We start from the raw sequence: 27,565 nt of genomic DNA, 5'->3' as shown, positions 1-27,565 counted from the left end.
GCCCTTACATACAGGCTACCCGCTGCTATATTATTATTATATCAAAACATAATGTTATATCATTGACCTAAATGGCGTTATATCGACAAAAATAGTATGATGACAGTAGGACAAGTTAAACATGCAGTGTGCCAACTACTTTACCTGGGTAACATCATGTTCTGATAATAATAATAATAATCCTGTACCGTCACTGTTTTGTTTCATTAGCGCAAGGGTGATAAAATAGGCTACAGCTGTTGATCCCTTGATGATCCACTGCTGCTGCCCGCTGAGTGAGCACATGGTAAAGATACCAAGGATTGGGCCGTGACGTCACTGTTATGCCACGCAACACGGAAGTAACACGGACTCGAAGCCATTTATAAATCACAGTCATAGTGATGCGTCCGTCCGCTGACAAATCCTTGGTATTTTCATTCGAACGGACACCGCTGTTTAGGAAAATTCTTCGGGTCGGGAAACAGTTTCCAGCAATTACATGGGGGCAGGCAAGATGTGTATATATACCTGCCAGTTGAGTAGAATACAAAGGCTGAAAGGCCTTTGAATGCATTTGCATTCCAATGGGTGATTGAAGGTCGCGCTCTGCACGCAGCGGCCAAATCCGCTACCCACTAATAGTTCTCAGGTCTGGTGTGTGTCGTGTTTTCAAATAGATTTGTAGATACAATGGGAAAACTTGGGGGATTCCCTTCTCGCGTACCAGTGGCACATGTCCCGCGGACCGGTGGTTGGGAACCTCTACGAGTGCCGCACTACGAGCTTGTAGGTCTGCTATTTTTTTTTAAATCGTGAAAATGTGCCTCAAATCTTTGAATGGTATATTCTTTCAGAGTTTCAGTTTTTAACTCAAATCTTTGCTTCTGGGAGGGTCCCTGGAACAACATATTTTCAGATGGGGGTCGGCGGCATATTACATATAATTTGTGGGGTCTTTGACATGAAACATTGAGAACCACTGATATGGAAACATGAGGTTTTTCAGATTTTTTTTTTTTTTAAATACTTTTTTTTAAATTTCGACCTAAATGTGCTAGTGTACCTGTATCTCCATGCCTTGCTCCAGAAGTCTCTTGGCCTGGTTCTCAACCTCCAGCCTGGCTCTGCTAATGAGGAGCAGCTCACTCTCAATCACCTCAATCCCACTCAGGTCCACGCCCTGGGACAGGTAATCTGTAGGGGACACACACACCTTTGTATTACTATATATATAACCCCACTCAGGTCCACGCCCTGGGACAGGTAATCTGCAGGGGACACACACACACCTTTGTATTACTATACCAACAAATCAAAAATAGCTGCTAGACCTGCTATATTTCGGCTCAATGCTCCCGAGTGCTGCTGCTCGCGGCGACCCGCGAGATTATTCTGAGAACTATGTGTTGTTGTTTTGTTTTTTAACCTTCTCTATTTTGTCCAAATAGAGAACATATTCCCACCGAAGCTTATTGCTTATTAAACTCGTATCGATGTTGAGAGACCGGAGCGAGCACCGTGTGCACAGCAGCACGTACGCTCACACAGACTTAGTTGTGCACCTTGTCAAAGTTTTTCAGCTTTCGTCATTGTCTTCTGGGGGTGGAAACTACACATTTTTACAAGGTAATAGGAGATCCATGCTTCATGATCTTGCCGTGTAAAATTGTAGTCTTTGCAAAGCAAGCAGCCAAAATGTCACGGCAATGCCTTTGTGCTTCAAAACAGCTTCGCATCGGCGAGACCATGCAGGTACATGTCAAATCACAATTATTACACCTTGAGGGCCCGGGCCTATTTATTCCATTATTAAAATGTGCCAGCAAGCCTAGAGGCGCTTGCTGACGATGGATCAGTTTTCATAGCACTAATTTGACCGTGCACTTGAACATGACCGTGCACTTGAACTTGACTGTGATTTACGTCATGGGCCCCGATAGCTCATGGTGTTAATTAGGACGATTTATTACAATTATATCGTTGTATTTGTGTGTTGGTTTTTAAAATAAAGAATGACGCACATCGACCCTTGTGTGATATGAGCTGTTAAAGCACCATTCTGACGCAACTCGGCGCAAGGTGACACATGACGCGAGGAGTTGCAAGGCAACCCTTTGGTGTGGTTAGGGCTTAAGAAGTAAGCATAAAACAACCATTCATCTTTTGAGGAACAGATGATGCCTCATTTTCAATTCTCTAGTATTGTAATACAAGCACGTATGAAGACAACGAATAACTCAAACTATAAGGGACAAATCCAGGGCAAGGGACAGCAGGTGTTGTCCCCCATTCTCTTTGCGCTGTCGTGAGTTCTGTCGACTTCTGTGTGCGATTCAATATTTCATATTTGGGTGCCGAGCTGGAAAAGTTCATAAACCTTCCAGTCTGATTAATTCAATTCCTTGGTGAATCTCTGTCTCATCCGCAGCTGCTGCTGAGTCGGTGTGTACTCCCGTAGCGCAATCTGTGTGTCCCCAATCCAGGTAAAAATGTATTGAGTCCCAAAACACTGTTCAAGTTAATCTGCTCCCAATAGGTCTTCTTCAGAATATGTCTCCCAGTGGGAGATTAACCTTTCCGATATTTTATATTCCACACTTGCCATCAGAAAATAGTGTAAAGTGCTTAAAGCGCTTTACAATGGTTCATTCATTCATTCATACATTGGGAGGTGAAGTGGCGAACAGTCGACGCCAGCGTCCTCGCTTCCCACATTCACACACCAATGGTGGCGAGCTCACACCGACCAACTCATTGGAGGCAATGTAGGGTTCAGTGTCTTGCCCAAGGACACTTTGACATGTGGACACGAGGAGCCGGGATTCGAACCGCCAACACAGGCATCATTGGACGCCCTAGTGGAGAGGCTCACACATCTCCACTCCGAGCAGTCGTGGACACTAACTAAGAACTGTACATTTTTGGAGTTTATTTATTCATTTATTTATATTTTGCAAGCTCATGACTTTCACTCCGCTACACTTCAAATTAACTTTTGACTCCACTACATTTTTAGGAAGGGACACTTGGAAACCAAACATATGCTAATGAATTATGAATTATTCACTTAAAAGGACAATTCCGGACTATGCTCGGGATGTAGTTATGATTTTTTTTCTTGGATATATTAAAATCTGATTAAGGTAATAAAACGGTTATTCGGAATTCACCTTTCACACTTTGAGAGCTGCGCCCTCTAGTGGTCTAATGGTACCTCGGCGCCATGCTTCACATCAACATCAAGCCCCGCGTGTGCGTCAAACGCTTCACAAAGACAAAACCCAAAGCACATTGTAGTCTAGCAGCTGGCCATGTTTATCTTTCGCCAGAAACGGTAATATGTCGGCCACAATGGGATCAAAAATCACTATTCTCATCTGAACGGCGGAACGGATTTGACAAAAAGACTGATTTTGGAGTATTTTTCAGAGAAAACAGGCAGGAAAGAAATCATGAGTGGATTCCAATGGGGTGTGCGCACATTTCGCCCTGTGCCTGGAGGGACATAGTAACCTGCCTAGCAACCTGGGCGCAGTAGAGGTATGTGTTTGGCTTCTGCCGGTGGATTTTGATATAAATACCCGCGGTTTCGGCTATCAAAGGGTAATTATGATAACCTGTGGTGCCGCTGGTCATGGCGACAAGGGTGTTAAGTCCTATTTCAAACATAGTGCAACAATAGATAAGTGGTAATAACTGCACTCTATTCTGCCTTTAAAGAAGGCATAAGCCAAACATGAAAAAAGGATCGGTCTAAGAAGCTAAGTAGTTCAGATCTATTTAAAGCTACTTTGTCCTTAAATAACTGCTGTGACACATAAGGCTATATCTTGCACCACCCTTGCAAGATATGGCCCATAATAGAGCACAGAAGTCTGACGTCACCAATACACAGGTTCATTTTTTTATTTTGCATTGTAATCCCCATAGGGCGATTTTAGGTCGCTTCATATAAGACTGTGTTTGAAAAATAAACCGACCATAAACCGACCACCCCGGCCTGTCAGGGGTGTGGCTGTGCGTCGTTAATGATGTCCATTCATATTTGATACAGCCAGTTTCTGGAGAAAATGGAATTAATGTGGCCTCAAAAGCCTTGAAACTACATATGAAGGCAATGTCGCTGCTAATATACGTCACGCCCAGCTGTCAACACATTGCGTTCCTGAGATTCCTCGTTGACGTAAGCTCAGCTGGTGGTGACTCGTCTCGTACTATCCGCGAAACATTAAATATCAATAAAATAAAAATAAATGTAAATGTAATTAACATTCAGTTTCTGTTGTGCGACGGGCAGATGCAGCAACCCCACCTACCCGGAAATGTAGTCTCTGGTTACTTTGACTCATTTCTAACGCTTATTTTGTTACTCTTTGGGTATATTTGTACATTTCCACCTTCAGACGAAGCTTCATATCCATATGAGTGAAAAGGCCGGGGTGATCGGTTTATTTTTCAAACACAGTTCTTATATGAGGCGATCTAAAATCCCTCCACGAACCTGTGGACTGACGCCCTCCACTGACAGTGATGTCAGGACTTCGGTGCTCTATGTCTAATCCTGTACTCCTGTACTGCAAACTTGTGATTACAACAAGAACAACAAGACAAAACTAGACAAAAATGTTAGGGAGGGATTAGTGGAGAAGAGATCCAGTATAAAAAATTAAAAAAGTATAAAATGTATCCATTACGACAATCAAGGCCTGCCAGAATACATTTTATGAATCTATGATCTTATATTTAGTTGACTAAAACTAGACTCAAAAGACTATGACTAAAACGAAATCAAAATTTGCCATAAAAAATAGACACTGCAAAGGAATGCACACTTGCACACTGCGTGGATGCAGAGGTGACTGGGGAGGAATGGGGAGGGGAGAATGGGCTGGTGGAGGGCTATAATAAAGCTCTTTCACATGCCATTTGTCCGGGCCTGCTCGATTGTTGAGGCACTCCCCGGCGAGAGCATTATCAGGCAGGTGGCAGACTGAGTCACACAGGACAGGACCAGGGGAATTGGACAGAATCCACATTCAATCCAAAAGCAATCCACTCACCGCCATCAACCCGGTGTACACAAAGCCTGTCTGCGACCACGGTCCACCAGCTGAGCCCCCCCCCCCCGTTGCCCCTGTGTGTGTGTGTGTGTGTGTGTGTGTGTGTGTGTGTGTGTGTGTGTGTGCATGCGTGCATGGTATGTGAATTGAGAGCACTGGAGACATCATAACAAGTGATGTTTGGAGTGTTTTCTTTTTTTGTATTGACAGCTTTGTGTAATAGGGCACTTTGAAGGCATGCATGTAGAGTCATGCGCACACACGCGCACACACAACACACACGCACAAATGAGTGCAGGCTATACGTGCCGTGTCGCACGTGCCGTCCATCATTATTGACTGTGTCTATTTGTTGGTGTACATGCCTGGTGTAAAAAGATGAGCCTCACACAGGGAGACAACACAGATGGGGGGAGAACTTAGTGAAACGCCAATACGATCAATACGTCATTATCGTTTATCCTCAGTGTGTGTTCTTCTTACTCTTTGTTCCAGCTCAGCATTAGAGGGAGAACAAGCCGTTAACCGTCTGACGCAGGCAACTACTTCAGTGGTCAGGAACGTGGGGTCTGGGGGTCCACGCTGGGGGGCCCCAAAGGTTATATGTAGCGTCAAAACTAGCTTAATCCATTCTGGGCGGGAACCAGCTTTTGGTGTTTTAACCATAATTTTAAACTTTTTCTATTGGTCTGCTATTTTTGAGAAATCGCAAAAGTGTGGCGCAAATCTTTGAATATATATTATTTCACAGAGAACATTTTTAACTGGAAGCAACCCTAGGAACAACATATTTTCAGATGGGGCTCCGCAGCCAAATACATATAATTCTGGGGGTCCTTGACATGAAAATGTTTGAGAACGACTGACATATAAACATGTGTTTTTCAGAAAACGGCATCAGGTCTAAATGGGTTAAACACAATAAACCTATATCATATCCAAGCTCACAACATGCAGTTTTGAAACATGCAGGGTTCTCTGGCACAGAAAGACGTTCAGGTGGGGGCATGCGGGCAAATGATGCATCAATGTGGGGGTCCTTGACGTTTGAAAAGCACTGAACTAGTTGACTACAAAGGGCATAACAACAGTAGAGACGCATAGAAGACGGTGCAAGTCAGCCGCTCCAGAAGTGCACACTCACTCTGGGACATTATGGATCGCCATTTCTTTAGTTCATCGAAAATGAATGCCTGAAATAGCCTCCTAACAATAACATGTACAGGGGAAATACAACTGCCAGATGCAATGTGTCACAGCTAGTGTAAACCAGCATGTGACTGGGTTTATGTGCGTATGTAAATTATGTCCACCTGCATGCACTTAAGCACCCCATAATGGTGCTAATTTTAGCTTCATACTTGGTCCTTCAGCACGTTAAAGTTCATAATTCATAGTAGGAAATTCCTTTAATGATTTATTGGAGGGGCGCTGGCCCCTCCTATGTCCAGCTTTGAGGGTTTGTGTAAACACCAACATTGAATGCCATTGACAATGAATGGCCAGTTTTGAGTGTTTGTGTAAACACAAATATTGAAGACGAAGGAGAGGACGCAAATTGTGATTGGCTGGAATGAGATGATAAGAGCGCCCCTCACTTCACACCGGTGTGATTTTTCCAATCTGTATGGTAGTTTGCTAATACGTATTATAAATGAACATTATGTGAAAAAAAGAAAAAAAACCTTTACCAACAAATCAAAATTATATTTCTCACCAGAGCAAGCACGGCAGGCTCTATTAGCTTGTTTGGTAAAAAATGGCAGCACTTGCGCAGGAGGCCCATGGGTTCAAATCTGGGGTAGAAGAGGAAAGTTATGGTGCAGCTTTAAAGCAACTATAACATGAATTTCAAAACAGTTTTTAATATCATATTGTCTATGTCCCTCAAACTTATTTCTAATGGTTTGAGCCTCAATCACCGCTAACCAGTCCATGGCATTTCTTGTTAGCTTCTGAAGTTGTTTTAGCTGCAGTACCACAATGTCCTGATGTGCTGGAGGTGCTCATATGCAACTTATTTAATATTTGAGTTATTATATACTGATACTGCTAGATAAACACAGGCTTGTTTCCATTCAATGCCAGCTTGGAAAATCAACAACGGCAGACATTGTAAACAAAGTGGAAATGCAAAATTTGGAACTGAAGACTGAAGAGAGGGAGGAATTATACAAAGTAGGGTGACATTGATGACATCACAAATACGACCAAATCAGTTGAGCTGTTCCTTTCCATAAAAGCCCCTATATGATGAGAAATCATGATTGTTCAAAATATTGCATATTTGTGGGGATAGGCAGGGGAGCTCAAAAGACACCCACAAATTTGAAAAAGTTGAATTTTATGTTATAGGTCCTTTAACATGTTTGTCGTGTCATTGTAACTTTCAACACACGCCATCAGCCCGCCAGTCAAACGGCGTTCACTACTAACAGTGACTGACGTCACTTGAGTGTGTTTTAACATAATGAAGGCTTTTCAAGGCATGGAGTGTCCACTCGTCCACCGAAATAAAAGATCAAGTCACACTGTGTACGTGTGTGGCATTCACTGCAGGAGTCTGTTTTAGCGTCACGCCTTGTAGCTGAGCTGCGTTGCCATTACAGTGTTTGTCTATAAATGGTACATTTATATAGCACTTTTTATCCAAAGTGCTTTACATAGATGTAACATGTTGGCGGAAACTGTATTTATTAACTGTAAAGCACATGAATGAATACACTTGCGGTGCCTACGTTATTTGGCGGCCCGCAACACTAAAAACAATAATGGTGTTTAGTTGTCAAAAAACACATGTAAGTGGAAGGTCTATTGTGAAAAATAAGGCTGATATCAAAAATAACTTTTGTTTATCATTTCATGATAGTTATTAGACACAGTCTTATGACATCACCAAGAGTGCCACTGGACTGTAAATTATAGACATCGACAATGAGTCATTATGGCAATTATCCCCCTTAAGTGCAAGCATGCTTGCGGACACAGGACCTAACCCAAATGGCTACACTGTAAAAGCCTCACTGATACATTTGCAACTACAAGAGTGTACAAATGTAACCAAATGGACCTTTACGGGTCAATTTGATTTCCCAACAGAGTACACGGTAACTTCACACAGGACGCACATTGTAAACATTAAGTGTAATGAAGACATTACTTCCAATGTGGTCCCAAATGGACAAAAGGACCACTAAGGATCCATTTGGTACACTCAATTTGTACACTCTCTCACACAAGTTAAATAATGTGTAAATTGCATGCAAAATGCTCACATCCATTCATGCAACACACTTACTGAAGTGGGCATGGCAGACACGCAGACCGGCTAGCCAAGGGATAGGCTGGATATGGAGGGGCTGCAATATTAAAGCAGCCATTAAGTATTTATGGACCCCTTCCTCCTTTTCACATGCTTAAAGCAATCGTAGGCGTGAAGACGGAGCCCCCTGACTGTGCACACAACAGTCACGTTCGCCTTTGATAAGAGAACTAGTGTGTGCAAATGTGGGGTGCACTGCAAACAATTAATCAAACTAATCGATTTAATTCAATATACCGTAAGAATAGATTAATAATATATCCCTATTTTTGGACCATGTCACTAAAAATCAAATCAAAAATGTAATATTGAAAATAGTATGGGCAAAGTGATGCAAAGATTTGGTGGTCAATTTGGTGATATAAATATACAGCACTTTACAGCTATTTGATGAATCGATAGAATAATCGCAAATGAAATAATCAATAGTTGCAGCCTTAGTGCAAATGTGCATTCAATCCCCTCTCCCTCTCTCTCTCTCTCTCTCTCTCTCATGTCAGAAAAAACTGGAAACTATCATCTGAGCTTACAGTTCTTGAATAAACAGATGCATGTCGGCGTGACCGTCCTAGCTACAGTGACCAGACCTGGGAGGTACAGTAGGGGGGACAAAATGGAGTGTGTGTGTGCGTCTGCGTGCGTGCGTGTGTTTTTACCGAATTGTATCTTGGCTTTAGCTTTACCATAAAAAAAAGCGGCAAGTAACGGAAAGAAAAAAATGCAACAGCGAGAAGCATTTTCGGAAACCATTTAAAGTAACCCTTTAAAGTCTAAAGGGGACCTGCAGCTGGCTCTGTAGTTGGACCGCTACATTCCATCAACACCACATCCCCTCGTAGCCCGTCTACAGTACACGTCCAATAGAATATGGATGGGTACAACAAGTGGTTAATCGATCAGCGTCCGCCTGCTCTAATTGGTAACGTGACGTACGGGTCCACGTTTGGCCACAGCCAGTGGCCTAGCCCCCGGTTGCCATGCCGACAACCAAGAAGCCTAATTCCTAGCAGTCACACTGCTGGCCTAATGAGCGGATACGCTCGCTAGACTGTGAAGCCTCATTTACCGCTGCTACAAACCAGAAATGACCGATTTCATTTTTTTAATTATTATTCTTTGTCCTTTTCTTTTGTTATTTTATAAACACATGACATGAGCGAGCGGCTGATGGTACAATAAAGAATAGATTGACATATATTAAAATATATTTGAACATATTGGGCTAATTTGGAATACGACAACTCACCTGACAGTAGTACGCAGTACAGGCCAATTAAGGTACCATCAGGTAGTAGGTGCTACACACACACATGCACGCAGGACTTTGGCCACTTCTTTGCTGCGTGCACGTGCGTGCGTGCGTGTGTGTGTGTACAGTGATGGTGGTAATGTCAGGGGCTTCCATTAACAATTTCTATTGCCACGGTTACCGAGCTGAGCTCTCTGAAGACAGCAAACACACGGAAGGGAAACCTGGAGGAGAGGAAGAGATCCGTTTGTGTGTGTGTGTGTGTGTGTGTGTGTGTGTGTGTGTGTGTGTGTGTGTGCGCGGCATGCATGTTTGTACACTTGTACAAATCTGTCCAGATCTGTCCTCAATAGCAGAATTTGAGACATGGTCCTCACAAGAGAAAGGATTGTTTCATAGTTAACGACGACTTAGAAAAAGATTTGGGAGTCAGAGTTAAGACATTTAGGTTAGGTTTAGGGATTGGGCCGGGAGTTATGCCTGATGTGTACTTATTTTCACGTGCGTGTCATGGACAAAAGTCATTGTCCAGTCATTGACTGGCTATTTTCGGCTATAGGGCCAGGGGTAGAAATGGCAACCAAACCAGAAATATAAGATGGCATGCACAAAATCGCGTCTGCTGATGTCCTCACAAGTATGTGTGGACATTGTGTGTGTGTGTGTGTGTGTGTGTGTGTGGCTACAAAAGAGATTGAGAGCTGTAGGTGAAACGTGGATGAGTGTCATGCCCGCATGTTGATGAGCAAGCCCCTCAGGACACCGTATGCAGGCAGCATGAAAGCAGACACTTCAAGAAAGGAACCAGACAAACAACAAAGAGAGAGACAGAGAGAGAGAGAGAGCGCGAGAGAGACACACAAGATAGACTAAATCAAAAGAAAGCCAGATGTATACTTGGTCACGTGCCGGTGTCTTGCACACCTCAGAAAATAGCCGAGTTGCAAGCTCACAGCGTGTCGCGACCACGACACGACGCACTCGCAACTGTGAGCTTGTAGATCGGCTATTTGCCTTGCCGACGCACAAATCAAGTCTAAATCGTGGGCTTTAGATCCGATATGTGAATACAGTTAAGTCATAGGCAGAGGTGTGAAAGAAAGCAAAAGAGATGGGAAGGAGAGAGAGGGAGAGGGAGAGGGAGAGGGAGAGGGAGAGGGAGAGGGAGAGAGAGAGGGAGGGAGGGAGAGAGAGTGAGAGCGAGAGGGAGAGGGATAGAGAGAGTGAGAGATAGAGATAGAGAGGGGGGATAGAGGGAGAGAGAGAGAGCAGGGGGAGAGACGAAGGAGGAGGGGCGACGGATGAGGAGGAGGAAGGGCTGTTGGAGCACAGATACGCAGAGGCAGGAAGAGAGAGAGAGAGAGAGCGGGAGAGAGGGAGGAGAGAGAGCAGAGCATAACACAGTGGTGTGTGTGTGTGTGTGTGTGTGAGGGAAGCAGAGAAGCAGTTTCAGTCTCCTTTCCTTCACTGGACTCAATGGCCTGACTGGCATTCAACCTGTTATTTATATCTGCATCTCTGTGCAAACGGGAAGGGAGGTGGTGGGGTGTGTGTGTGGGCACAGTGACAGGAGGACAGACCTGCGAGCTTGAGGGGGGGACGGGGGACGGATTAGACTGTGTGTCCTCATCTGTATAGGCGGAGGGCACCTCTGGCGTTTCACCTGAAGAGGAGGGAGGGAGGGAGGCGGGATCCGATACGGCGTCTCTACCTTAGCGCTGCTTCTGAGGATTAACACGGGGGAAAGCTGCAGCGGCCGCCGGCTGGATGGCCGAGCACCGGTCTTGTCTGCGAGGTAAGCCGCGCCGTGTGGAACAATACGATACTAACGACGTTATCAGCCAGTATCGAGCCGATGTGCATCTGTGTGTTTGTAGACTAGTGTATGTGCAAGGCCAACGCACACGATCGATTGGGTGCATTTAGTTTCAGACAGACCAAAGGCAGATATAGACACAGCGTGCACACACCGACACTTGATATTTGCACCCACGAACTCATTAAAAACGAGCAGTGATAACAATAATGAAGCGAAATGAGTTGCTGTTCAAGTAACAATGAGGGCTTCGATGACCTCTGCAGCCGTAACTGAAGCCCACTTCACTTCATGACATTATAAAGGCGGCAATAAGATTAGTTGTTCTCTTGTATTCTGCAGTGACAAGCCAAACAAAACAGCGCAGCAATATATGAACTTCCCGTGCGTAGACAAGACACTTAAGACACCAGGGTCTGTGGCACTTTATCGAGCTGATTTATCACACAATTAACACTGCATAAATCTACTTGGGCTGAGAGCTCTTGACATTAATCTCTCATCAAGACACTCGTGAATGTGGTGGTGAGACACTGTTAGGAAATGCTACTATCCACAGTCGTAGCATTTACTGTACACATACCATTTGTACAGATTCATAAGAATTTAAATAAATGGAGCTGGATTTTAACTAACCATTATATGAAATGACGACGATTTAAAAAGCAATATCTTTCTTGGGGAAACGATTCCACCAACATATTCAACAAATTCACCGTTTGACTCAACTGGTGGAAGTGTTTTTGTGTCTTTTTGAGTGTCAACCTTCCCTCACTGCCTTGACCAGGAGCTCAGTCACAAGAGCATCCCTCTCTGCAATACAATGTCTCTTCACCAAAAAAACAATCACATCTACAAGGTCACAACTTCACAAGCCAATAGATCTGTCTGTTCTCGCCGACTGGTCTGGTCGCCTAATAGGGACACTCGTGGTCATGTGGTTTACAAGTACTACATGCAGTTTACCTTGTAGTGTAAAACCACTAGGTTCCCCCTCAAAGTCTTCGATTCGTCTTGTCGAGTTTAAACACCACTGGGTGATACTGCAGTGAGTGACAAACAACGGATATCTAATTGAGTTGCTGCCGATGAAACATAAAATACAGTATTTCGCTCACAGGTTGGAGATAGAAACCAATGAGTTCAGAATTTGAATTCAGTGGAACCCCCCCCCCCCCCCCCCCCCACACACACACACACTTTGGAGAACTATGGGCGTAGTCACATGAGTGAAGGTGTAGACAACCATAAATCTCTATCTAGGGAAAAGGGATGGTCACATGATGTCATGTTGCTGAGGCGACTCACAAAGGGCCACTTAGGAGCCTTCACCCTTCAGCGCATGACGGAGACCATCAAAGAATTTGCATTTAAAATAAAAAAACATAATGAACGCACATACGCATACATGTGCGAGTGCATGAGCACGCACAAACAGTGAGCTTGCGACGTGTTGTGGAAATGGGCACACACCCAATGTATCTAATCCTAGAAAGTACAAATGAGCTCAAAGCAGTGGAAATGTTTATTTTAGAATGGCACGTTCTTGAAATATCTATGTCCTTTTATTTATTTTTCTCCAGGACGAACGGCGTCAAAATATGGGCGGGAGACCAGGAGGCTTGGCACCAATGATGTCGTTCTCTGCGTATAGCAGCTTAATCTACTTCACTCAGTCCAGAGCCAAAACAAATCATCTTCATGTGCCCCCTCTCCGACGTGCCCTGTACGACCTTCAACACAGCTCTCTGACCTCTGCTTCCAGTCGTCCCGGGTCAACGCTGTGTGGAGTCACACGGGCCGTCTGGTTTGAAGGTGGAACGGCCTTGTTTTAATTCTCTCTCTCTCTCCTCCCCATTCACACACCCGGACGCATACAAACACTGGAGGAGTCCTGACAGGGTACTATATGGACCATGACTGGACCGTTATTATCAGACTGGGAGGGACGAGGATACTACTCTGAAAGATGAGATTCCAACACCCGTTCCTAGAGCGGTGAGGAGGAGCATTGTTCTGGCCCTGGTACCGTTTTCATGGGAACATGACAACAGAGGCACCCGTCCAGACACAAAAGGACAACAACGAGAAAGAACAGTGAATGAAAGACAGCATTGATCCGACTGCAACCGAGCTAATGTGGTGATGCACACCCCCGTGAAGAGGGGATGGGAGCAACATTGATTTCTGCCAGCCGAACAATTCACAAACGGCCCGTACTTTCCTTTCACTGGGGTGAACTATGATGGAGGAGTCTTGTTCTTTTTATCGTGCATCTCACTGACGGCTTTTGAGCATCCGTCAAACATTTACACATCGACTGGACGATGCAAAGTTGCGTGGATTATACTATGGTGGGATGCTAAGATGACCTCCCTCATGGCTAACTCGAGTCCTGCAGAGCTGGAAGCGACACCGATACGAGGGAGGGGTGAGTTGAGAGACTAGATAGCCCGGGCTACAACCTCGACCAATCACTTGACAGAAAGAAACAACAGTACTAGAATGACAAGTTGAAAAATATGAATAAGCTTGAGGTGCGGTTGCTTCAACAGTTGTATAGCTATTACCATAGTAAAACAATATTAACACAATATATGCCCAAGACGTCCTAGGAATTACCCCATGTAGTGCCCAGTACGTCTGTGGTCGTCTTGGTAAAATATGTCAAAATGTGGGTCTAAAAGTGGGCACCCCACGTCGCCATTTTGAAAGAATGAAAGGGCACATAATGTGTCAAATATTTAAACTAGGACACCAAATGTTTAACCACACTTCTTAACCTATGGTGTAAAGGCCTACAATAACGGTAGACCATTAACTTCACATTCACAATGGCTAGTTTAAGTGTGGCTATCTTTTTTTTAATGATTTATGGTCATTTGTTTGTCTGCCGTTGAGTCAGTTTTGAGGTGCATTCAGTGGAAAAAATATCCGATTAAGTTTGAATCACAGCAAATGTGTTGGTGTTTTTCAGCCATATCATGAATGTGGAATGTGTCTTGGCTAGTTCAGAAGGTGACTGCATACATTGAAAAACAAAGAAGGGTCCCGCACACTGTCAGAACACTTGCCAAAAATGTTCTTTTTTTATTCAACGTTTCGGTCTATTCGACCTTCATCAGGAGTCAGGACAGACAACTTTCTGACAGTTTCTGACAGTGTGCGGGACCCTTCTTTGTTTTTCAAAGATAACCTTTTTAAGTATGCTTTATTGCCCTACGCACCTGTCACTAGCCTTCTGAGGTGTGCATCGGCCTTTTGCTAAAAAGATGGTGACTGCACACATTTAAAGATGGGGTGCCAAAGTGTTGTGCTTTTGCTGTTTTGTATGAGTCTATGGAGTAAACATTACTCTAATAGACCCCCAGGTGTGATTCTAATGTTCAAATGTGTCTTCCCTGTGTATTTTGGGTTTTTTGCCAGGCGAAACCTGAAACCTGAAAGCCTTTTAGTCAAAAGGCCCAATCAAAATGCAGCGCTTTAGTGACACACTGAAATCAGACCCTTATTATCATACAACAGCAGCTGTGGGCGCGGACGGCTTAAGTTAAGGTGAAAACGACGCATACGTAATGCCCTGTCAGGTGAAAAGAAGCGACTCCTCATGCATTGAACTTAAGGAAGTAGGAGGTCAGTCTATTGCTCTCCCCAGGTTGGCAGACGGAGTGTATTACATTACACATTACTTGCATTACATTGGACAATTGACACTGACCTCCTCTCCCCTCTCTCTCTTTCTCTCTCTCTCTCTCTCTCATTAGCAGGCAACAGTGCAGCACTAATACTATCTCTCTCTCTCCGTTTCTGGCACAACAGTGCCCCTACTGGTACGGTAGTCATACTGGTGCTCATGAACCAACACATACATTGGCACACACATAGGTGAACACAGACATTGCTGTTCCTTGGAGTGGTTGCACCACTGAAAAAAGGAAAAGACTACCATGTTCCTTCTACTGTTCTGAAACTGTTCTGAAACACCTGGAATTGGGAGCTGCTTCCTTTTCACCCGACAGCAGGGAGGATAATTTGTTCCCACACGCAAACACGGCCAATATAGTTCAAAATGCTTGAATGGGGCCGAGATGAATCAGAATCAGAATGCCATGTCCAGCTTTAAAAGACGTAGGAGGAGATGCGCTCAAAAATGTAGGAGGAAAGAAAATATTAAGTGTGCAACAGAACAGTAATACTGTAGCAATCACACTAGCACTCAAGCTATAATATGGTCCACTGTATGGTCCACTAAAAGGGCCACTGTTTTAGAAATATGTTTTTCCACAACATAATATAAAGTAAGCTACGTTAAATCTATCTTTGAGAGGAAAATACAGTGGTATTATTTTCTTATTAATATTGTTTATTATGGACAACTTCATGGTTATCGGTTATAGGTAACGGAATTAAAATCACATTAAATGTGAAACTGCTCATCAAACTGTCTTTGGTATTGTTGCGTTGGTACTGTGGTGTCTCGAGACAAAGTATCTTAGGGAAGAAAGATTTCTATCTGTATATATATATCACATCACTGACTTTAACAAACATGTTTTTGCTGCACTTTGCTGCAAATGGCTGTCTGTTCCTCTTGGGTCCCTGCAGGATAATGACCACAGGATTTACTATGACCAACATGTCGGTCCTTGACATGGCTGAACCCTTTGATCTTGACGAGAGCACCTCAGAAGCGGTCTACCCCCTTGGCTTCCAGGTAGGGTCGAGGCTCGGTATACACACATCTGATGTTCAAAAATAACAGATGTACAAGCTCACGGCGCATCACACACTGTGAGCTCTTGCACCTGTATATCAGCTATTTTTGAGAACCACTGTTCTAAACAACTGCTCTAAATCCTAACAGCGTATGGTAAAAAAAAAGTATGGTCACAGTCAATACTAAAGTGATGCGAGTCAGGCATTGCAAAAAAAAACATGTACAGTGAAGCTTAAGGGAAGCAAAAGAAATTGCCATTCTACAAGCTCACAAAAGCAATTTGCTCGTGTAGGAAGGCCCCGTAATATACAACAGGTCTGTCTGTGCAGCAGGAAGGCCCCATAATATACAACAGGTCTGTCTGTGCAGTATCTGTTCTGTCAGCTCAAGCCTCTTTGTGCGTGAATATGTGCATCAAATAGAACCACCTCTGGGAGCAGGGTGATCAATCTGATCTAGGTCACTCCTGGTGGAGTGAAAATTAAAGCATTATTTGCACATATCTAATAGGTGAAATATGTGTCGCTGTTTTCATTTGGGCAGAAGAAGAGACATAGGCCCATTGCTACACTAGTTGACATGCCCCATATGCAGCCGGTTTGTCAATGTCATCCACATTTTTCCAGTGCAGCTTGTTCACAAACGGCCCACATTTTCCATGAACATGGAGGACCTGCCATTATCAGACCACGTCTTGTTTAATATTAAAATCACTAAGGCTGCCTGGACCATGGCTCAGCGGTCGAGGCACCTTGGCCGGTAGTCAGAGTCTGGCAGTGTGCCGCGGGTTCGATCCTGACGGCCTTTACTGCATGTCACTCCCCCATTTCCTCTGTCCTACTGTCTGTCTGTCTCTAAAAAAAATGTATAAATAAAGGCGAACGCCGCAAAAAAAAAAAAAAATATATATATATATAATAATAATAATCACTAAGGCTATGAAGCCAAACAGAAATTTCCGTTGGACATTTTGGTACGACACAGAAAGCTCTTCCTTTGATAGAGCTCTGGCAACAACACCTGACCTATACCCAGAATGCTGTGTAAGACCTGCATGTCAATTATACTGATCGTACAATTTGATTTGTGGCACTAAAAATGATCTGACCAACCCGGGCCGCTGTCATCCTGTGTATTAGGTTTCGATGACGTGTTTCCTGCTGCTGGAGATCGTTCTGGGCCTGAGCTCCAACCTCACGGTTCTGGTCCTCTACTGCATGAAACAGAACCTCATCAGCTCCGTGTCAAACATCGTCACCATGAACCTGCATGTGCTGGATGTGCTGGTGAGTCTCAAACACAAACCATACGAATTTCATGCTTAGTTGCGCTATGGAAATAGCAGTTCTACAAGCTCACAATCCAACTTGTAGAGAGCTTGTAGATTTAGCTATTTTCAGCATGCAACCGAGTGTAAAATCAGGCATCACGGCCAAAATACATTTTAGACGACTAACTAAATCAACTGTAGATTTAGTCAACTAAGATCTTATGATATTTAGTCGAGTAAACTATTTTTATTCAAAGAAAATTTGCCGTCTAAATCAACACTGGTCTCAACACAAACTAGGTGAATTTGCGTTCAATGTTGTGAGATGAAGGATGACCGAGTTAAGCAGTCACACCTGGCCTGAGTCAAACTAGAACTATAGCTGGGTGAGGCTGCGCACCTGTTGTGCATGGACTTGATCAAGGCACAACAGGTTAAATCAGTCATCTCCACAAACACTCAAAAAAGAGCTTCTGTCCGGACAGTGGGGAGCCATCTGCTTTCCTGTGTAAAGTGTCATATGTTGTGTTATTCCCTGCACATGGAGGAATAAAACGGCCTACTTAAGAAAGCTGCCCTGTGTTGTGTCCTTCCTTGCCCTGGGTAGTGACGACTAGTCGGTCACAAATGTCAGGAGAGCGGATTCTTTATCGGTGCTTCGCCTAACTACCGCTCACCCTCCACCACATCAAAATGTCATTATAAGATTGCTAGCATTCCCTAGGTAACCGTTAGCTGCAAGCTACGAATTTCCCTTAATGCAACACATACAGCTAAACTCTGTGGCCTTGCTAAAAATGTATTTTAGAAACAAAACACACACAACACTACAGCAGCTCTTCATAGTCATCGTGGCCTGCGTTGACTTGCCGTGTCATTTGCTCCAATTGTTTAACTTGAAGAGACACTATTACATCCATAAGAAATGCATTCATAGCAACATAGTGACTCCGCATTAAACATGGACGTTATCAATTCAATGGGGCCGTTTGTTCGATAAACAATGTATCACAAATGTATTGTTTGTTAGGGAAGTAAGTGCCATCAGGTCCCACAACAAAGTAGGTGTCTGTGAACACAGAAGAAGGCATGCCTATAAGCTGTATATATTTTCTATCTATGTACTGTATCTATGACCATGTTAATGTGTTTTTCAGTTAAATGTTGCTGGATATCTCTATATAAACAAAAAAGTACTCAAATTCCCCTGTCTCTCTGTTTGGACTTTTCTCAATGCCCATGACGCATTTCACAGGCAAGTAGTGGCCAAATTGCTTTTTTGCTGTAAACAGTGAACAAGGACAAAACCCGGCCCTGTTATGAAAATCATGAACCCCAGCAGTCATTATAGGAGACAATTCTGCAAAAAAGAAATAGGCCAACGTTCAGCAAAAATAGATTTGTAGATCTTGTAGACTTGTAGATCTCTTTTCGCTATTTGACGTACAAAAAAGTGCACGATAGGGTTGAAGTGGTAAAATAGAGCAGTGGTTCTCAAATTGGAGTCAAGCATCCAGGGAACCTCAGGGTTCCTTTGAGGCGGTTCCAGATGGACCTTTAAAAAGGTCTGCAACACTGAAAGTGTACACATGGAACCAAATGGACCCATATGGGTCCAGAGTTATGGGCATTCTTGATATTAAAGTTTGAGAACCAGTGCCATAGTCATCTGGAGATGAGCTGAATCATTCTGGTTACGAAGGGTGTGTGCCTTAAATGATCTCCGTCTTTCTCCAGATATGCGTGTCCTGCATCCCCCTGACGGCTGTGATAGTGCTACTCCCCCTGGAGGGAGACACAGCCATGGTCTGCTGTTTCCACGAAGCCTGCGTCTCCTTCGCCAGCGTAGCGACCGCCGCCAACGTCCTCGCCATCACCTTGGACCGGTACGACATCTCGGTGCGACCGGCCAACCGCGTGCTGACTATGGGCCGCGCTGTGGCCCTCCTGGGGTCCATCTGGGCCCTGTCCTTCCTCTGCTTCCTAGTCCCGTTCATGGAAGTGGGCTTTTTCAGCCATTCGGACTCAGACCTGGGCAACCAGACTACGGTGATGACCGTGGCTCACATCAACGAGTATTACACAGAGCTGGGCCTGTATTACCACCTCCTAGCCCAGATTCCTATATTCTTTTTCACGGCGGTGGTTATGCTAGTGACTTACTACAAGATCCTCCAGGCGCTCAACATCCGCATCGGAACGCGCTTCCAGCACAACCCTCCCAAGAAGAAGCCACGCAACAAGAAGACCATCTCTTTGACCTCCGCCACGCAGGTGGAGTCGACGGACGCGTCGCAGAGCAGCACGGGGGTCCGGGGAGGAGGCGCGGTCCTGGGCATGCGGACGTCCGTGTCCGTCATCATCGCCCTGAGGAGAGCCGTGAAGCGGCACCGGGAGAGGCGGGAGAGACAGAAGCGAGTCTTCCGGATGTCTCTCCTCATCATCTCCACGTTCCTCCTGTGCTGGACTCCCATAACGGTGCTCAACACCGTCATCCTCAGCACCGGCCCCAGTGACTTCGCCGTGCGGCTCCGCCTGGGCTTCCTGGTGATGGCGTACGGGACCACCATCTTCCACCCGCTGCTCTACGCCTTCACGCGGCAGAAGTTCCAGAAGGTGCTCAAGAGCAAGATGAAGAAGCGGGTGGTGTCCGTCGTGGAGGCCGACCCCACACCAAACAACGTGGTCATCCACAACTCGTGGATTGACCCCAAGAGGAACAACAAGAAGGTCACCTTCGAAGACACGGAGGCCAGACAGAAATGTCTTTCCTCGGAAGATGTGGAATGAAATAAGGAACGTAAACGAATCGTAGAGCAAAACATTTGACACTGGTGATGCTGAGGTAATGCTGAGGAGGAATATCTTTGAAGGATATGTTTTGGAATACAATAATTGTGCAGTAAAAGAATAGTAATACATGGAATAAAGGAAGTAATATTGGAGAGACATTTTACATGAAATAACCTTCAAGTCCAAAGCTATATACGGTACTAAATGAACCCCCCCTACCGCAGACGTGGTATGATGATGGATATTGACAGCCATTGGTGCTGCTTCAGAGAAAAGGAGACGATTGGAGTAAAGCGGCAAGGATAAAAGCGTTCTAAATGCCAGCGCAGACAAAGGCAGGGGCTCGCAACTCACTTTAGAATGAAGGCTAAATGCCAGCACCCCACATGAAAAAGGCTGCCGAGAATTACATGTGTAAGGAATTCAATTAACACTCTTGAGACAGACTGAGCTCATTTCTACAGTATTTACAGTTAGATAGAAACAGCATAATGTACAAAGAGGTTTCATAGCGACATGGCGAGGAGGTAATTTAATGCTATTTATTGTGGATGTTGTGGAGTGACGTCAGGGACAATTCAGCAATGAAAGCTGTATCAAAAGTGTTGTGCATGTCAGGTTTATTTTTGTCGTATTAATTTGGGGCAAACGTGTATAAGTCCTGTACAGTCATAGAACACATTGATAGTATTTGTCCCCTTTTGTAATAAACAACTACAAAAACGTACTGCACGTGTCACTATCCATCTGCTTTCCAATAATCTATCCTTATCTATCCTTAAAAAAGGTCCCCAAAATAAAAAAAATACTGAAAGCTTGTAGATCTGTTATTTTCAGTAATTCTGCACAACAGCGTTGTGTGACAAAGAATGAAATAACGCGTGCGTGTAGTGCGGCACGATTCTTGCTCAAACGTGAATCTCGACAAGATTTGAGATCACGATTACATTTATTTACCATGAAAATATGTATTGTCTTTAGTCTGTAGTTGCTAATCAATTCAATGTTATAGACAAAAATATATATACTGTAAATATAAAAAGAAAACACATTTATCGATTATTCCATTAATGGATTCAGTTATCGCCAGAATAATCACTTAGAAGATAATGGATAGTTGCAGCCCTATATTTGCAAGCCCTTGGTGTCTGTCAGTAGGGTCGGGTACACACTCAGGCGCAGGAGGCATCGGGTGGACAAAACACCACATGTGAAATGGAGTTAAACCATTTCATGTCCCCAAGGAGGCCCTCTCCATCCAAATCCATTCATTGAAGAAAGGAGGGGTAGACGGTCTAACCATACATTTTGTAATTAAGGAATATACCAGACCAGACTCGATGCTGGAAATGTCACATGGAACAGTCCGTTTAGATTTCAGTTTGCCAGGCAAACCATTAGTATTCCAGCCAGCAAGTTGTTGCAGTCAGTCAATATGAGCTTGATAAGGTTTTAAAGAAGGCAGAGTCACAGGGGAATAGAGGGGAATATTTTTTCTATTGCGCATTACATTTATCGGGGGAAGCAATTAATTACAAAACCTTTCCTGTTTTGTCATCCGTGACTCAATATCTAGTGAAAGACAGTTGATAGTCACTGTTGATAGTCAGACCAGGTCTGATAACAGACTCAGAGCATAGTCTTGTTGCACTGTTCAAAATCCTCTATTGCCGGTAATGGGATAATGGGATTCAAATTTGATTGCGTTAAAAACGATGAATGTTTGACCAAGAAGTTTACAAACTGTGTACAGTGCAAACTATACAAGCAAAAAGGATGAGCAAAAGAAACACTGTCTGGTCCCTAATGGCTCTCACTTTGGAATTCAAATGTTCTTGAGGACATTATAAATCACACAGTTTAGACAGAGTTCTGTAACAGTGTCCGGACATGTACACACTAGCAGATGACATGTTGTGAGATTGCATATCTGCTATTTTTAATAGCCAACGCCAAAATCTAAAATGACACAGATGCTTATCCCGGTATTAACACATTTGATCGTGTTGACAGGTATACTCGTCCTGATTAATTAATTTCACACAATGTGCGGGCGCTTTTGACGAGTAGGCTTGTCTTGAGGCGTTTGATATTGCTATAAGATTGCCTCGCTAATTTCCATTGTTTAACCACTCCGGTTGCTGTGCATGGTTGCTAGGGCCCCGCCCGCACCGTTTCTGTATGACCCAACAACATGCTTCTGATTTAGCCACAGCCTTTGCACGCTTTATTCTTGGAAACTATGGCGCTATCTGTAGTTTTTAACTAATCAGTGATGTTCGGAGGTCTTTTCTGATTATCCGGTGAGCGCGATGGGAACAAGCATGGACCTCATTTTAGCTCGCTAGCATTGATGCTATGCTTTAGCATCTAAGACGGCACCCCAAACCAGACTCAAATCACAATGGAATTGCTTCTCGTCACATGGCCAGTACACCACCGCCATACCACTTTTGTCCAGCAGGCGGCACTCATTGTGTTAATGGGCTCACTTTAACCCTATAAACATAGAGAGAAATTGTGCACATTTTTAAATCATTTTAACAACACAAGCTTGTATGGGTTAAGGGTTTCCCTGTGCACAAGATCTTTTCAGATGGGGGTCCGCGGCCAAAGACATTGAAAGGTTATTCGAACCACTTCACTACTGAACCCATCCATGCCTCTACTCCGAGTGAAATCATAGTTGGCATTGTGGCTGTCAAGCCTCTGGCCACTGCATCACCTACAGCAGGGGTGCCCGCACTTTTTTGGCTTGAGAGATACTTTCAAAATGACCAGCGTAACAAGGTCTACCCACCCAAGAAATACTATATCATTGCTGACAATAAAAAAAATTACCCGAAGGGGCTTTGGAATAGCGGCCCTGTTGTTACATGAGACAAACGCACTTGGAATGGGAAATAGAGGGCGCGAATGGAATTGGTACGGGTTTGTTTTGTCTAACTTTGTAATGCTATACTGACGTTTGTGCGCAACACTCTTGAAAACAAAGTATTGCATTGTGGGTTTGAGCTGACAGGCCGTATTTTAGGTTAATCAATGAAGTCACCTTAATTCAAGTGGCAGATGCCCTTTTTTCCCTTTTTAATTATATATATTTCCTAGGGCCATGTCATGTGATCTACCTGCAAAGACTTTGTGATCTACTGGTAGATCATGTCTACTTTAAGGGCACCCCTGACCTACAGCATGAGAGGTGATAAGAGCTGGACAACTCTAAAAACCCTGACCCAATGGAGTGCATGCGTGCGTGCGTGCATGCGTACATGCGTGCGTGCGTGTGACTCTCATTGAAGGAGCGGTAGAGCGAGAAAGACAGTGTGGGTTTGTCATGTGCAGGCATGGGATGGGAGTGTGTTTGTGTGTGCATGTGCCCTCATGACACGCGCGTGCGTGCGTGTGTGTTATGGGAAGTGGTCACGGACTAGTTGCCCTACGCTGCTGAAAGCACTTGCCCTTCTGAATTGGCTGTGCCACACTTAATGCCTTGTGATAACCAGTGTTGCCAGACTTTAGGAGAGAAACAAGCGCCCAGGTCTATGGCGACAAGCCCTAAAGAAGCTACCAGTTTTACCACTAGTAGGCTACATAGAAAATAATATTTCCAAATAAATTGTACATTTGTATGGGGGTGCATGTTACCAAATACTTTCAGATGGTGTTGTGGGAGCAACATTACCGAAAAACAAGTCGCTTATAATAAGCACACTTGGCAACACCGGCGATAACCCCGGCCGCTAATACCACATAGATAACTGTTGGTGGGCCGTGCCGTGTTGCCACGTGCGCTCATTATAAGCAACGAAGTTAATTGCAGATATTGGTAGTTGCGGGTTGCTTTTGTTTCTAACGTGTATTTGGTTATTTGGGCTTCCTTCCTAAACGTTGTTGAAATCAGTGGCTCCCAAATGGACCTCCACAAATTATATGGATTTTGTTTGTGGAACCCCTTATCTGAAAATATTTTGTGCCAGGAAATTCCCATACATTAGCAGGCAACAGTGCAGCACTCTCTCTCTCTGTTTCTGGCACAACAGCGCCCCTACTGGTACTAGTCATACTCATGCTCATTAACGTCACACGGACACATAGGTGAACAACACATAGATAGATAGGCGGACACAGACATTGCTGTTCCTTGGAGTGGTTGTACCACTCAAAAATATATGTACAGTATAATTTTTTTTTTGCATGATTATTTTTTTTTAATAACAGATCCCCAAGCTCTCCCCATATTTACATATAGCCAGCATTTGCTTTTGCAGACTGTGCACGTGTGTGTGTGCGTGCGTGCGTGCACTCACAGGCGATCATTCAACTGGGAATGTTTTTGTAGACCTCGTTGTGTGATTCCCTCGCAAAGTCTGGCAACACTGGCCCGTGCATCACCATCACTTTCCATGTGCTGACAACACAAGGTCACGGTGTCCTCAACAGGGTGGCCAGGCGGTGACCCTCACGCACGCACGCACACAAAATGAATATTGTGATGGAATATTGTGATGGATGCGAGGATGAGTGTATGTACAGTATATGTATGTGAAATTGGAAATAGTGAGGGATGGCGCTGCCGTGTGACAGGAGAAACAGCGGGTGGGGAATGATTGAGTCTCAAAAAGGTACTGTGTTGGCCTCCGTGAAGAGGAGCTGATAGGGAAAGGAAAATAGTCTACTTGCCAGCCCATAGAGCCCCATTGTGAACCCGGATATATGTTGAGTACACCAAGGTTTTATGTTCGAAATGTTGAGTATGGGTCGCCAGCATGTAGAAACTGCCGGATGCTAACTTGCATAGGTTGAGCAATTTTCATAATTGGCATAATATGTGACCATACTATTAACAACCTATAGAAGGCAAGAAAAATCTAAATGTCATCATGCTTTATGTACTGTAGAATGTGACGTGTCAAACTAAGGGGTTTTCATGATGCTGAATAGCCATAACCCAAATGTGCTGACATAATCACATTTGTGATGACGTTTTAGCCCAATGACTATTTTTTGTGCAAAACTAATGTTGTTAATGGTACGGTCACATATTATGCCAATTAAGAAAATTGCTCAACATATGCAAGTTAGCATCCGGCAGTCTCTACATGCTGGGGACCCATACTCAACATTTCTAACATAAAACCTTGGTGTACTCAACATGTCCGGGTTCACATTCACAGTGGACTAAAAGGTGAAGGCTCGCTCACTGCAACGAACAAATGCTTTGACTCATGCACTGGAGAACTCATGAATGAGACTGTGCGTGCGTGCGTGCGTCTTGTAAATGCCATACATGAGATAGCTACCACCAGGTATGTTGTCATGCAGCAGCTCTTTAATATTGTTAAAAGCGTATGTGCATATAAGGGTTTAGTGTGCTCCACCACAGCCTGTCGACATGCTCAATAGGAACCGGAAGGTTCCCAGTTCAATCCAGGGCTCTCCCAGAGTTGGCGTTGAAGTGTTCTTGAGCACGTGCAAATACAGTACAAATGCTCATGTGATGTTTATACAGTTATATAGTTTTGTGAAATACATTTACTCGTGAAAACGATGAAACAGATATAGTGTAACGCGCTATCCACCATCTTCCTACCCTTAATACAGGGCCATACAGACAAATCCCAAAGCTTATTCCTTACTCATGGCAGGGTGGAAATGCTTCGGACTGAGACCTCGGACCTCATAGGCATCACAGTCTGAAACATACTCAGGCCCGGCTTAATATGCACAGGCTGCAGGCTGCAGCCCGGGGCACCAAGCTCTGTGGAGCGTCAAACGCCTGGCCAAGAATAAACAGAGAGACCGGACTAAACAGGCCAGAGCATCCCCCGAGGTGGAGGTCAGTGGTATGAGAGTGGAACTGCTTACCCAGTTCGTTGAGGCTCTGAGCTGCCTTGGTGATCTCCCTGCTGCCACCCTGGAGCTGACCTTGGAGCCTCTTGCTGAGGTACAAGATACGGATGATCCTCCGAAGAAGGTCGCATGCCACCTGGGACGGGCAGAGGAACATTGTAGACCAGTCAGTAGTGGTTCCCCACCGTTTCTGAATCAGGGCTCACCTGAGTGTTCGCGTCCCACCTGACCACATTATTGGTATCGCAAAGAAAACTCTCTGGGTTTTAAATACCGGTAAATAAAAACAATACAGTGAAACTGCAATATCCTTGCTGCCCACAGGTTGAAAACCATTAAACCACATTGTTGCTCTCCACCCCAACTCCATTTTGTAGGTTGCATAATGAAAAGTAGTAAAAAGCGCTTCGGACAAAACCTCTCATGCAAGAAATTGACAATATAAAAAGTCACAATACCAACTTTGACAGGGCAGTCAAAGTTGGTATTTGCTTTTGTTGACTATACGTAATACGTTTTTTTTATGAACATTTTGGAGTTAGGTGGTTTCTTCCCGACAGCAGAGATATGTTTTGTGACCATTTATTCTGTTCAGATACATATACAGGTAGTACAGGGCGCTCACATCAAAACCAATACCACACCATTGACCACTTCAATTCAAGTGCAATTCAAACATTTTGGGGAACAGCCGAGCTTGTACAGTAGGTCATCTATTTATATTTTGCCTGTCCGTCATGCTGGGATTTGAGGACTGGTGCTGCATGTGTAAGCAACAACAACACTGCCCTTCTTAACACTGCACTGTCACTGTGCTCATGAGGCAGGCTTTTTAACAAGATAGGAAGTATGAATAATAATAATAAAATGACATAAGACATCAAGTGAGTATCTGTGGGTGCTTTTTGATGTGATTCAATTTGGAATTAATACAATCTGGCACATGCCAGATACAATGCTGCAACGCAGTGTCTGAACCTCCACAAACCAGTTACTCCATCCAAATCCTTCAGGACCTGATGTGACTAAATCTATAGTAAGAAAATAGCAGATATGCAAGCTCATAACGCGGCGGGATATTGATATATACAAGATTTACCCACATTAATCCGGCTTGTGGTCCCGTGTCAAATACGCCAACCTTACACTTAGTAGGTCAGTCTGGGTCCAAATAGTGTCTGCTAAATAACTCAATTATAAAATGTTAATTGGCTCTTATAAAAAATAATGTCATGCCTAATTATAGCTGGAAGTACTTCAAGTGGCTTCAGCTGGTTGAATCATAACGGACGATAAGGATGTGCCAGCTCCTAACAAAATAACCTTGTGGAAGGCTTAATCTTAATGTAATACGATTACGCAACAGAATAATTTAGAATGACTTGAAATCCAATAATGACGGCAGATTTGTCTGTCCTTGTTTTTCAAAGGAGGGTATATTTAGATGAAAGTAATTAAAACTAACTAACTAAATGAATTACATTTTTTGGGCGATGTGTCGTCCGA

At 44.0% G+C, this 27,565-nt stretch overlaps 2 protein-coding genes across 2 annotated transcripts in view; one reads left to right on the top strand and one right to left on the bottom strand.

Annotated features, from left to right (window-relative positions):
* The window catches only part of cog5 (component of oligomeric golgi complex 5), a 78,973-nt gene that overhangs the window by 35,867 nt on the left and 15,541 nt on the right, over positions 1-27,565 (bottom strand). Inside the window, exons 6-7 of the mRNA XM_080757106.1 lie at positions 26,075-26,195; positions 1,046-1,176 (exon numbers count right to left, since the gene is read on the bottom strand). Coding sequence (XP_080613232.1) covers positions 1,046-1,176; positions 26,075-26,195 — 252 coding nt within the window. The remainder of the gene's footprint in view (positions 1-1,045; positions 1,177-26,074; positions 26,196-27,565) is intronic.
* gpr22a (G protein-coupled receptor 22a) lies at positions 13,539-20,634 on the top strand. The gene is made up of 4 exons (XM_080757380.1): positions 13,539-13,860; positions 16,035-16,143; positions 17,286-17,432; positions 19,154-20,634. Exons 2-4 carry the CDS (start codon positions 16,039-16,041, stop codon positions 20,204-20,206), a joined length of 1,305 nt encoding a protein of 434 aa, XP_080613506.1. The 5' UTR covers positions 13,539-13,860; positions 16,035-16,038; the 3' UTR covers positions 20,207-20,634.

Source organism: Protomyctophum bolini (genome assembly GCF_963924005.1).
Source record: "Protomyctophum bolini genome assembly, chromosome: 23".
Taxonomy (NCBI): domain Eukaryota; kingdom Metazoa; phylum Chordata; class Actinopteri; order Myctophiformes; family Myctophidae; genus Protomyctophum; species Protomyctophum bolini.
This window is presented reverse-complemented; position numbering and strand designations above follow the sequence as displayed.